The following is a 12,452-nucleotide window of genomic DNA, read 5'->3' as shown; positions in this document are numbered from 1 at the left end:
TAATATAATATAATATAATATAATATAATATAATAAACAGGATTGTATCAAATATATATATTAGTAAACTCTTCACAGTCTATGTATGAATATTGATGCTTGTGCATTAAAGAAAGATTTTTGGTCCCATGGCTTCCAAAAGTCTTGACTTTATCAGTAATCTTAGATCTGAAGATCCTCATTCCAAAATCAAGCCTACTTGATGTTCTCTTTTCAATGTTTCTGTAGCAGTTTGGGTTTTACGGTTTTATGTGTAGTTGCTAGCCCTATGTGCACCTGCGGCTCCTTTCTTATCAGGGCTTGGGATCACCCACGGCAGAGTTTTGTTCACAGATACCCAGGTATTTTTTATTTTATTTTAAGATTAGTTCATTCATAAAGTCACATTTTCAGTAGCCAGAAGCTGCAGTGGTTATTATTGTACAAGTATTGTGTCTAATGAAGCTCCCCATAACAATGATTAAGGGTAAGTGATCTAATCATTAAAATAATGACAAAAGGTTGATGCCAGGTAGCATCATAACAAGGAGTCATTGTGTTTTTGCCTATGAGCACCAAAAGCTAGAGCTAGAGTGTAATTAGAGAGGTGGCGTCCAAAATGTTCATTTGAAGTACTTTTGATACAGTTAGAATGTCTGTTATGTTTCTTTGAAATTAACTGTTTTGCTAGTTGAAATTGCTTACTTGTGAGTTCTGGTCAGATTTTTGTCTTGACAATGCATCAAAGACATAGCACACATCTACTAAAAACAGTACAAAATCACATTACCTTGAGCTTTGTTCTGGCTCCATGATATAACTCATTGAATGTACACTTAACAATTGTTCTCCTACTGTACTGTAAACTCATATGTACAGCCTAATCCCTGTATAAGAACCCTCAGGCACTCTTCTCCTTGTCACAGGTGCCGCAGACAGCAGCACCTGTGAGAAGGTGGTCTGGTGACAAAGCCAAAAGCACCGTCTGTCACCCGCCGACCTATATGCAAGGTGCCTCCAACGCACACACTCGCGCACATACAAACACACAGACACGGCGCTGCTGTCAACCTGCACTGTTTAACTTTACTAGAATTGTTTATATAAAGTTTCCAGAGCAGCAAAACATTTTTGAAAAGGCACTCTTACTGTGCTCCTGGAACACAGCATGTATAGACACTGCCGGGAACGTCAAATCTATCATAAACCACTTCCTGTTATAAGTAAACGTACAGTGTACATGAGAAACAGATACTATCTGTTGTATTATATTATTTTTTTAACAAGCATTTCATGTGACTGCTCAAAAGTAAACAAAAAGCACTGAATATAACCTGACAGTTAAAACAAGGCTTTTAGCTTTGCTACTCTGGTCTTTGCAGCAGCCTTAGGCTTATGGGTATGGCTGTAGTGGCACAGTACTGTGTATACCTACAGAGAAGACACAGAGAAGAGACATTTGTGGATTGATTTTTGTGTCAGGTGACCCTGAATCTTTTATTAGTTATGCTGCAATAATCCTAGCCTGCTAGGGGCTTCCCAGGATACCCGTGTTTCTTCTTCACTCACTTTTTTTCACTCATTATTTGGTCTTTTCCATTAGTCCCTACTCAGCTTGACTCAATGTGACTCAACTCTGTGAGTGTAGGGTCATTATTGCAATGTGACCGAAAGTCCCGAGGCTTCATTTGTATGTGACTTGAACACTACAACAATGGTGGACACCGAAACGATGGTGTAACTGCTGCATGGTGTTTTGCTTTTTGTCAGACTCTGGGATCATGGTGTCAGTTTTTATGTAGCCATTTCCCTTGTTGCTGGGTTTGACAGTGACAGTGATTGACAATGGTTTTTATTTTCGTCAAGCAGTCTGTCTCATGACTCATCAAGTAATGCCACTGATTAGCCAATCAGTAGAATGCAATCTGTTGTTGCCCAATTTTCAGATCACTTAGATCACTGGAACCCTGGCTGAGTAGGCACTAAAAAAGTAGCTGGTATCAGGTACTACCACCTAATTGAAAACCCGAAAAACAGAGACCCGCGTAGGTACTAGTGGAAAAGGGCTCTGTGTGTTTATGCCACACTGCATTTAATCATATTGATTAAACTGCTTGAGCTTCCATTCAGTCATTGCTTTGAATACACAATGACGGTCCACATGAGAAGTCGACAAGTCCACATTAACATGCTGTGGGAGCAATATGCGCACTTATTTGCTTTCAAACTGTATTTTGAAAATTTGTCATGAAAATTCACTTTCAATTTTTCAGTTTTTAGCTTTGGAATTGCAAGAATATTCTGATAAAAATGAATAAGACAAGTTTATTTCTCCCATATTTCGTAACTGATTTTGTCAGGGTCCTGGTTGTTTGACACAGGGTTTTTAGTTTTGTTCTGGAGTTGTGTTATGCTACCAACTGGATTCATTGTGCAGTGATGAAGGACAACATAAGACTCAATTACAACATGTAGAAACCAAAATACAATTTAAAAATAAATATATAAAATACAAATAGTGTCTCAGTCAAGAGAGATTCAGTCCTCCTTGATTCTCTGAGTGTCCATCCCAGTGAGTTAAACACCATCCTTCCAATGATGTTGGAGACAACAATCTAACCAGTCCCTTTTAGATTTTTGTTTTAGCTGTGAGATCTAGATTCTGAAGGCTACTATATATGATTTGCATTATGTTTGCACTTATCAAACCACTGAGTTGCCTCATGTGCTCTCCACATCAATGCAGACCAGTGCCTGTTCTTTTTACATCACTGAACTCTCAAATGTGCATTCATCTTTGCAAAGAAGGCTTTGTGCACTGGAACTCTGTTAAAATCTCCTTTCAGTTGACATTCTGAATCAACGAAGAACAAGTTGTTTTTCTCTTTTTCTTTCATTGACTTATTCACACATTTATCAAATGCCATTTAGACTGTGGTAGTTCAATAAAAAGTCACTAAGAAACCTGCAGAAAAGGATCACATTACCCTGCTCCTTAAGACATCGCCCAGTCTACTCACATCTCTCAGAATGAATTTTAGCACTCTTTGATTTGCATATAGAGTTTTAAACAACTTAAAACAAAACAAAACAGTGAGACTCTTATTTTATGCTGCTGTCAGATCACTGAAGTCCTTCAGAGCTTTTGTTTTCTGTTTCTGTTCCACTGGAGTTCCAGGAAGGTGGGTTTCATTTTTAAGCCCTTAAACAATCGTAAAATAGGCCTTAAAGCAAAACAAAACAACACCCAAATTAAATAAAAGGCAACATTCATTTAGGTAATGACTGCAGGTAAATGACTGTAATCGGTCTGCGCTGCTGGTTAACTTGATTCCAAAAGAGGCCACACCTCTTATGGCTGTCATGGCTGACAAAAACTTTGGCCCAGTCATTTTTTCATTTAGTAATGCAGGTCTATATGACAGATATTATAATTTACTGTAAAAAGGTCTGCCTTGACTCTGTATATAACTCAGGAGTTGTGATGTATTCTGCGTGGGTGCCAACATGTTGTGATTTATGACAGTCAAAATAAAGATGGACATGCAAAAGGTAATCAGGAGGAAAACAACAAAAAATTAACAAAATTGTTGTTCCACATAAATGCTTCATATTTAAACATTTCAAGATCTGCAGTCACAGGGGGAAAGAAAGCAAAGTACTTCCATAGGAAGTGATCGGATGAAGAAGATGGAGATGGATAAGACAAGTCAAGAAACAAGGCAACAACATTACCAGACAAGTCCTAACATAGAACCTGAAAGAAAGGAGTAAAATAGAAAGGCCAAAGAATGCATGGTGAAGATGCCCCCAAAAGGGATACCGAGCAACTGTGATACACCTTGCATGAGACTGAATGGCTCAAGACAGAGGCTTTGGGAGGGCCCTTGTTTACAGCCGGTACCCCAGGAGGCATAAATAAATAAGCTTCTCACCATTTTCTCAAAAACCTGTTGAGCAATCAAACCTGAGTCTACTGCAGGAAAAAGTACCAGCACTATGGAAGACAAAGAAAGCCACCTCTTCTGGCCTTAATGACTTCAGACCAGTTGCTTTGAAGTCACATGTCATGAAGGTGCTGGGGAGACTGTTTATTGCTTGACCTAGCTTGCAAAAGAAGTCTTCAGTTTGCCTGCCAGTCTCTTGTGGGGGTAGGTGATACTGTTATATACCTGTTGCAGCATACTCACTCTTCACCTGGATGGTATTGGTGGCATTGTGAGAATCACATTCTTCTATTTCTTTTTCCAAGATCCTAAACAGATTTTTGTATTATACCTTAATGCAGGTGTTGTTATGTACTAGTAGACTGTACATTTTTTCTCTTTATCATGCTGCTGTACCACATTTTTGCTTGTGGGATCAATAAAGATTCTAGCTATCTAGCTATCTATGAATTATACAACTAACAATGCAAGCTGGACAGGAAGCCAGGACTAAGAAACTAGGAAACTACAGGGAAAAAAAATCAGAAATTAGAAACAAAAAGGAAAAAAAAAACCTCAGGATATAGGAACACACAGTATATAGGTATGAAGGAAAACACATCAAAGGACAAAGGGAGACTGAGACACATACATACAGGTAACAAGGGAAGAGGAAACAGGTGGGAGCTCAGCTGACACTAACCGCAGGGGCGAGACAATGGTAGTTAAACTGAAAACAGTGCACACAGTATGAGGGACTATTAAAATAATACAGAAAACTGAGACAGAGACTGAGCCATACAAACTTGATATAGACAAAAAAGAAAACAGACATGACTGACAGAGGAAACAGAAAACACATGACTGAATGAGAAAGTATGGTGAACTTAACAGATGAGAACAGGAGGACTAGACAAGGGAAATGGGAGACAGACAAGTATGGATGAGATTAAGACATCAGGGAACACAGAAGAGAACAAATCAGGGAAGATGAGACAGAGGGACAAATGACTACAGAAAATAACAAGAGACAGACCCATGGCTGAACTTGAGGGAAATAGAAACACAGACTAAACATCAAAAGGTAAACACACACAAGACTGACTACACACATGAGACTACAGGACAAAACAGATGAGACAGATACGGAAACATAAGGGAAGCAAGAATACAAGGGGACATAAGGAATAAACTGAAACCAGGAACAGACTGAATAAGAAACTAGATCTCTGCAAAATAATGAAACAAATCGATAAATTAAAAAAAAAAGACGAAAAAAACTATCCAAACACTGATACATGCAAACATTTTTTGCATCTCATACTCTGCAAAGACACTTTGTATATATTCTGTTTTACTTAATATTTAATATTGTACTGTAATTTTTTGTCTTCAGGTCTGTATTTCAGATGGAATCCAGACATGATCACCGTTCCATTTCACAAGCTAAAGCAAAAAACCAAAACACAAACAAAATAAAAGCAGTGAGATTTTGGCAGTCTGTAACAGTTTGATATGCACAGAAGCACTTTTGCAGGCAGACTGGAGCAGCCAGGGCTGGAACCCCCATCAGTCCAGTTAGTAAACAACCTGCTGTACTTCTAGAGGCACGGTTGTATACAGTGCTTCCCCGTTTGATTGAAATATGTTAGAACATTCTATGTTCTATCATGGATAAAATATGGGTTTATGAGATTTACAGATCATTGTATTGCGTTTTTATTTACAGCCTGAACTATCTTTTTGGAATGGGGATTGTAAAGTGATACGCACAATACTCAAAAAGCAACTAGATTCAGTAATATTATGGATATGATTCTGTAGAACTTTTATTTTGGGTATTTGGAGTACAATTTGATGCAAAACCTTTGTACTATTTGGGTATTTAAACAGAACCATAATTTAAATCTTAACAACTCTAAATACATGTTTATCCCTTCCTAAAACAGGTATTCAGTGCAAAATGAGGTTTAAACTTTTGTGCATACATTTTTCAGGAGCTACATCTGCATGGCAGTACGGAGCCTGAAAGTTATCCTGTGTTATCCGTTTATGCAATTAGAGTAAAAACCTCGAACCTATAAACACACCGTTTTCCCTGCTCGTGAAGACTCCACTCGCTGTCTTCCCTCTTGTCAGCGCGCATCTGCGTCTGTGTGTTCTGCTCCATTTCAGGGAGGAGCGCAAACTGTTTGGCTCTGTCCAGCACCGGCTCCTCTCTGCGTGTAAATGCGCACTGTCTCACTCACCGGACACTGGAGAGAGACCGGGCGGCATTAATACCGGCGAACTGTCAGCCGGCTGCTCAGTTCATTGGGTGTTGACAGTCGTGGAAATTTAAGGAGGAAATAGTTTGTTGTAATCTGTTTTTTCTACTTTTCTACATGCACTTTGCAAAGCGAGCATAGATGTCATCGCAGAGCATGCTTATCACTGGAAGCTCCCGATTGAAATGGACGGACGCATTTCTTTACTTGGGTCTGTTCATGCAGTCGGCGGTTTGGGAAACGGTGAGTCCAAACGCACAGCTTAACCTCATCTGTCTTATCACAAGGAGAGTTGGAACATGAAGTAATGTGTCTGTGTGGGTGATTTTAACACGATTTCAGTCACATTGTTTTTATACTGACATGACTTAAAAGATTTGAAAATTATTTTTCAATCAAATAAGATCAATTCTTTTACTTTTTTTTTTTTTATTAACTTTTACTTTTATTCACTTTGTACATTTATGAATTATTTCATTGTAGTAGTGGGACTGTACATAGGGTTTATCATGAGTGTAGCCTTTGTTTGAGCATTGAGGAAAGGGAATTAAGGATCTTTGCCCCTTTAAATTAGAAGTTACAGAGTAACAGACATTTTGTGTGTGTAAAGCTTAGAATACAAATACAATATGAACAATAAAAACCCCCCAAAAACGATAGTAACTGTACAATCTATATTTGTGACATTTTAAGATTCTCTTGTTCAGCTTCAGTCTGGGAGTTTAAAAGAAACATAACACATTTTAGTCTTATGATTATAGGCAGGCAGGATTGATAAGGTTTGCTGCCTAATGGTTTTTATTTTTAGCAATTAGCCATTAGTCACTACCTCAATGAAAACAGATGGCTGATATATCTACTGAGTAAGTGCTAATAGTTAAATAGTTAAATGCTGTTGAAATGGGAGCTTTACTTGCTACACCATCATATACGTTAACTCTCCCCAAATGTTACCTGAGCAGATTCCTCCATATTTTGTTGTAAACAAATTCATTTTACATTAGATGGACTTTTGTGCAAATGGTGAGTTATACATGACGCTGGCATTTTTGTAAAGAGCTAAACTATTAATGTAATAGAAACATCATCTAAATTGTAAAATATATATTTTTTAAATCAAACTGCACTGTATACATTTGCATCAATATTCTAACAAACATTTATTTTGTCATAAATAGAAAAGCATGTTTTAAACAATTTTATAAATGAAATTGTTATAATAATTTTCTGCTTCCAACGTAATCATGATCTTATGTGAAAATCACTAATATTTGCATGAGTATTTCTAAAAATTTAAGGTGGAAACATTGCATCCATCATAATCACAGAACGTGTAGATTAGGAGTTGTTTTTGACCTGCTGCGTTCATGTTTGTCTGGCACATCTGATTCGAACTAGGATGATAATTACTTGCTAGATGACTAATTTGTCTCCAGTGGTGACAAATCGCCACGGATCATGTGACTTAAGAACCAATACATGCATGCATTGCATGTCTGTCTGACTTTTGTTTTTCTGCTTTGCTTTTTCTTTCCTTTATAACGAAAAAGTAGAATTTGAGATGTACCTCAGCCATCAAGAGGAGGACTGGATTTCAAAGAACAAACTCGTATAGCTCAAATAAATATTGAATAAATAGTATCTCCTGTGACTCCATTAACCCTCATTGCTCACTTGAGTCTTCTCTGTTTTTGGCTTCAAAAAGTTTTTTCAGTAATAAGAACGTAGAAATATTTTCTCCCTTTTCCCCCATTTCTACTATGCATGTGGGGTTTGAAATTCAAATGGCGTAAACAATTTAGTGTGAAGCACATTTCTTTTGCATTTTGTCCTTATATGAATTTTGATTCAAAACCATTGTGGAGTTTCTTCTTTTGGTGTTATGGAGTGATTTGTGTCTTTTCCCTGATCCCGAATGCTCATAATAATCCTGTGTTGCCTCTTCATTTATTAGCTCTTTGCTCCAGATGAAAAGATCAGATTGTCATGGACTCAAGATGCCTTTAACCTCTTTTTCCTTATAGATGGCAGCAGATCAGTATCTCTTGTGAGTTACTGATCAGCTGGAAAACTTTATTCAACAGAAAATGACTGCCTTTTATTACTTTATTGCTGATGTTTTCAGTGTAAGGTACAGTAACAGTCTTTACTTAAAACCCTGGGTTTTTCATATTTCTCTTTCAAAATCACTGCCATCCATATCTGACTCAAAGGCTTTTGTCGAAAAACATTTGACCACATGGAAACACTTGATCTTGATTTAGTCTGCAAACATGAGATGGCGCCTGCATCCGATTGAGATTATATAGCTAGTCGAGCGCCTTCTAGACCTGCACATTCGAAAGTGCAGTCACAAGAATGTATTCTGTGTCTCCCAGTACAATCTCAAGTGTGTGGAGGAAATATCGGAAAACTGGTCATAACACTAGGGGAGCTGGACAGGGCTGTAGAAGGGCATCAGTCAAGCAGCAGAATTGTACCAGGAAAAACAGGAGGAGCATTGCCACTTGCACTGACCTACAAAAACTCCAGTAGGCTACGTGTGCATGTTTCTGACCAGACAGAAACAGACTCAGAGAGGTTGCCATGAGGTCCTGAGGAGGCATGTCTTTGAAGGACATAAACCTCCATAGGCTAGCCAATAAATACTCTAAATGCTGTTAGGTATGGAGATATAATGCTCAGACCCATTGTCAGAACTTGTACTGTTGCAGCTGTCCCTGGATTCCAAACACTGTCTATACACATTACTGAGCCATATGATGCAATTAAAAAATGAAAAGAAAAATTAATAACATAAAATCCAGAGAAAATTGTAACTTGTACATTAACAAGTTGAGTGCACTCAAGCACAAGTCTAAATGGTTTTAGCATCATGCAAGGTGTTACCATGAACCATAACCAGTACATATGCACCAGGCAATAGCTTTTAGGTGAAGAGGTGTTCTGGTGTAAGTCCAATATTGATTCTTCTGTCATCCAGCAAGTCTGTCTCTATAACAGATGAAAATTTTAGCCAGAGATTTTTTATGAGAATGCTGACTGAACCAAAATGGGAATAATGTGGACTAAAAGTAAATCATAAAGATATCCCAGTGCAGAATAAGGTAATTGTTCCTAGTTTGTTTGATAATAGGAGGCACACATACAGTACAGTACAGTATAGTACAGCTTTGAAATGTTAGTTTTTGATCTTCATGAAGTTGTTTTTCAATACTACATTCCCATTTTGAGTGCATGTGCACACCAGTGAGGCCACAGACATCCCTACTAATGGCTTTACACGGTTCCTCTGATCTACAAGCACTACATAACAAGGAAGGGAGTTATACAACCACAGCTGTCTTCTTCTTCCCTGTTGTGGGTGAAAACATGAACGTAAATAATGAAGGTTTAAAATTACCAAGAAAATTCAACACTGCATTTAACTGATGGAGAAGAAAGCTGCTATATTAGAATGATATGTATCAGCCAAGTTCATAAAGGTGGGTTCAATAAATTCTTAGGTTATTTAATATAAAAAGTAGTGCTGTCAGCGTTAATCTAGTTAAAATGACATTAACGCCATAACCGCATTAACGTGGAAAATCTCAGTTAACGAGTTAGCATGGATCGCCCCGTGCTTGGGGCTGCACGGCGTTAACGAGCTAACTGCACTAACGCATTGATGCTGTGCAGCCCCATGCATGGGCCAATCTGCACTAACTCGCTAACAGAGATTTGCCGCATTAATGCGGTTATGGCGTTAATGTCATTTTAATGAGATTAACGCTGACAACACACAAAAAAGTATACTGTGTTCATAAATATGCATAGATTACTGTGTAATTATGTCTGTTATATCAAGAAATTGATGCACTCTGACAAACTTATTGTCAATCCATTAAAAAACATAGGAGCAGGTTTTTGGTTTGTGGAAGCCTCCATATTTAATATTTACAGTGGTCAGGAAGGACATTTTTCTTCAGATGAATTCTGCATTTTTTGGATGTGGCTAGAGACTGGCCACATATAAACACTAAAGACCAAGGAGAGGAGAAGTGGTGTTTGCATGCCATGGAGGGAGATTTCAATTCATTTTTTTTTCTATTTGAAAAATACAAATAGAACTACCTTTAATATCCTAATAGCAGGTCTTGAGTAACAAGTTATAGATTGTAACGTTCCTATCGCCTGCAGAAGCCTCTCCCATTAGACATCAAATAACCTGTTACCCTCTGTCTGCAGCCCAAGGCAAGCTCTACCTTAAAAAACAAGCTGTAAAATGCTAAAATCAATTCTAAAGGCCACATGTAACCAGTGCAGAGAAGCCAACATGAGGAAATGTGCCATCATCCTGTTAGTGCCCTTCTGATGGCTGCGTTTTTTTGTTGAAACCGAAGGCAGTCAATTGATTTTTGGGGGCAAATAATGAGTGACATTAACTCAGTTGCTGAAAAGACAGGAAGGGCTTTTGTGCCTTGAAATGAAAAGATTGACTTCACAGTTGATTTTCAGCATACAGATGGTTCACTCTTTTATATCTTATAAGAAAGTCTGATTTTAGAGAAAGTATATAAATAAAGTATATAACGCCAGCAATTTAGATAATTTAAAAATGTAAAAAGTATAAAAATATTTTTTAGAATTTGATTTAATCCTTGCACTCCTCTGGAACCTACAGTAAGATAAACATGTGTCCTTTTCAAGTTTTTTTATTTGACCTTAACAACGGAGTAAAATATAACTCACATTAATCAAAATACCATCACAGAGGCAAGGAAGCACCTCGACTTTCTTTCATCAACTACAAGTGCATGGATAGAGCTGGAGTTCTTTAAGTATTTCCCAAAGCCTTAGATCACAATTTTAGCGAAAGGTTTCTATCAAAATATTACAGATCTTAAACAAACTACAAATTGTTAAAGTGAAAATGACAAGGGCTGGTCTCTGGATCTATGGGTTAGCTTTAGATGAAGCTGGGTTTGCTGTTTCATTTACAGTCTTTGTGCTAACATGAGCAAATTAACTGCTGTACAGACATGAATATGAACCCTTAGTAATAAGGCAAACATGCATGTTTACCAACATGTGAGACATTTAACAAAGAGGACAGACAGACAGACTCAGGGACCAGTGTATGTTAAAAAAAAAGGAATGCTAACAAGTGGAACTGACTAAAAATTGGCTGGAGGTGCCTGCAATAACGACCTGTTTTAGACAGTGATTGGATTTAAATGACACCACAGCCGCATAAACTGCTGCCAGATAGGATGGAGAGTTACAATAATTAAAGTGCTGCTCAAATGGCACTCACGCTCTTCTCTCTGAGTGAGTCTATTATTCGGCATCTGTTAAAGGAGAGAAACCATCAGCAAGCTTGTGTTGCTCATATGAGCTATTCCAGGTTCACTGCGCATCACTACATTCGAAAGTGACACCCCGTGCTGCTCCATCAGACAGTATGTCATGTTACGATCTTGCTTGTATAAAAGAGGCTTGTTCTATAAGCCTACAGGGTAGATAAGAAAGCACTGTCTTGTGTCACAGTGAGGCTGTGCTGCCAGATCAAGTCTTCAGCCACGCGCACTCACGTGTTACTCCCGGACATTTGAACTATTAATGATGTAGGAGTTAACAGGCCACCCAGATGGAAAACGTTACGGGAATATTTAATATTTTCACTGTAAATTCTCCTCCCTCGTGTACAGTAATATGTTTAAAGGGCTGATAGAAACAGTACTTAAAATAGAAAATAGCTGGTGGAAAGATGGCCTTCTGTTTATTAATGACGGAATATAACAAGAAGGTTTTTATACAAGGATTGTAGTCTGACATCTAAGGGAGCTCACGCCAGAGCACCAGTTTACTTTCAGGCATGTGTCCTGACACACGTTACCTTCAACCTGCACAATCGAGCAATTCTTATATACACAATCGTGTAAGCTTCTGTTGTTGACTGGTTTGTACTGTATATTTGTAAATGTGTAAACTGGTGCCATCAAAGGAATATGTCCCGTTGTAAATCATTAACTCACCAGTCATCATGCATTAGCTGAATTCTAGCAATTTCTGGGTAAAATAAAACTTTTTTTATGGCAAAAACAACAATTTATATAGCGCTTTTCAAGAACCTCAAAGCGCTGTACAATTCCACTATTCATTCACTCTCACATTCACACTGGTGGAGGCAAGCTACAATTCAATTCAATTCAATTCTTTATTTATTTGTCACATGTAGTTATAACTAGTACAACACACAGTGAAATGTTTTTTCCGGCTAAAAAGTACCCCCCCCCCC

The 12,452-nt window shown here is 37.9% G+C and overlaps 1 protein-coding gene across 1 annotated transcript in view; it reads left to right on the top strand.

Moving 5' to 3' along the window:
- The first annotated feature begins 6,358 nt into the window (after positions 1–6,358).
- Positions 6,359–12,452, top strand: part of ghrhrb (growth hormone releasing hormone receptor b) — an 81,055-nt gene continuing 74,961 nt past the window's right edge. Inside the window, exon 1 of the mRNA XM_005750291.1 lies at positions 6,359–6,415. Within this exon, the coding sequence (XP_005750348.1) occupies positions 6,392–6,415 (24 nt within the window). The 5' untranslated portion in view covers positions 6,359–6,391. The remainder of the gene's footprint in view (positions 6,416–12,452) is intronic.

The sequence above is a fragment of the Pundamilia nyererei genome, unplaced genomic scaffold (genome assembly GCF_000239375.1).
Source record: "Pundamilia nyererei isolate P.nyererei 1_Seehausen unplaced genomic scaffold, PunNye1.0 scaffold00267, whole genome shotgun sequence".
Lineage (NCBI taxonomy): Eukaryota > Metazoa > Chordata > Actinopteri > Cichliformes > Cichlidae > Pundamilia > Pundamilia nyererei.
Note: the sequence above shows the minus strand (reverse complement) of the source record. Positions and strands in the feature narration are given on the sequence as shown.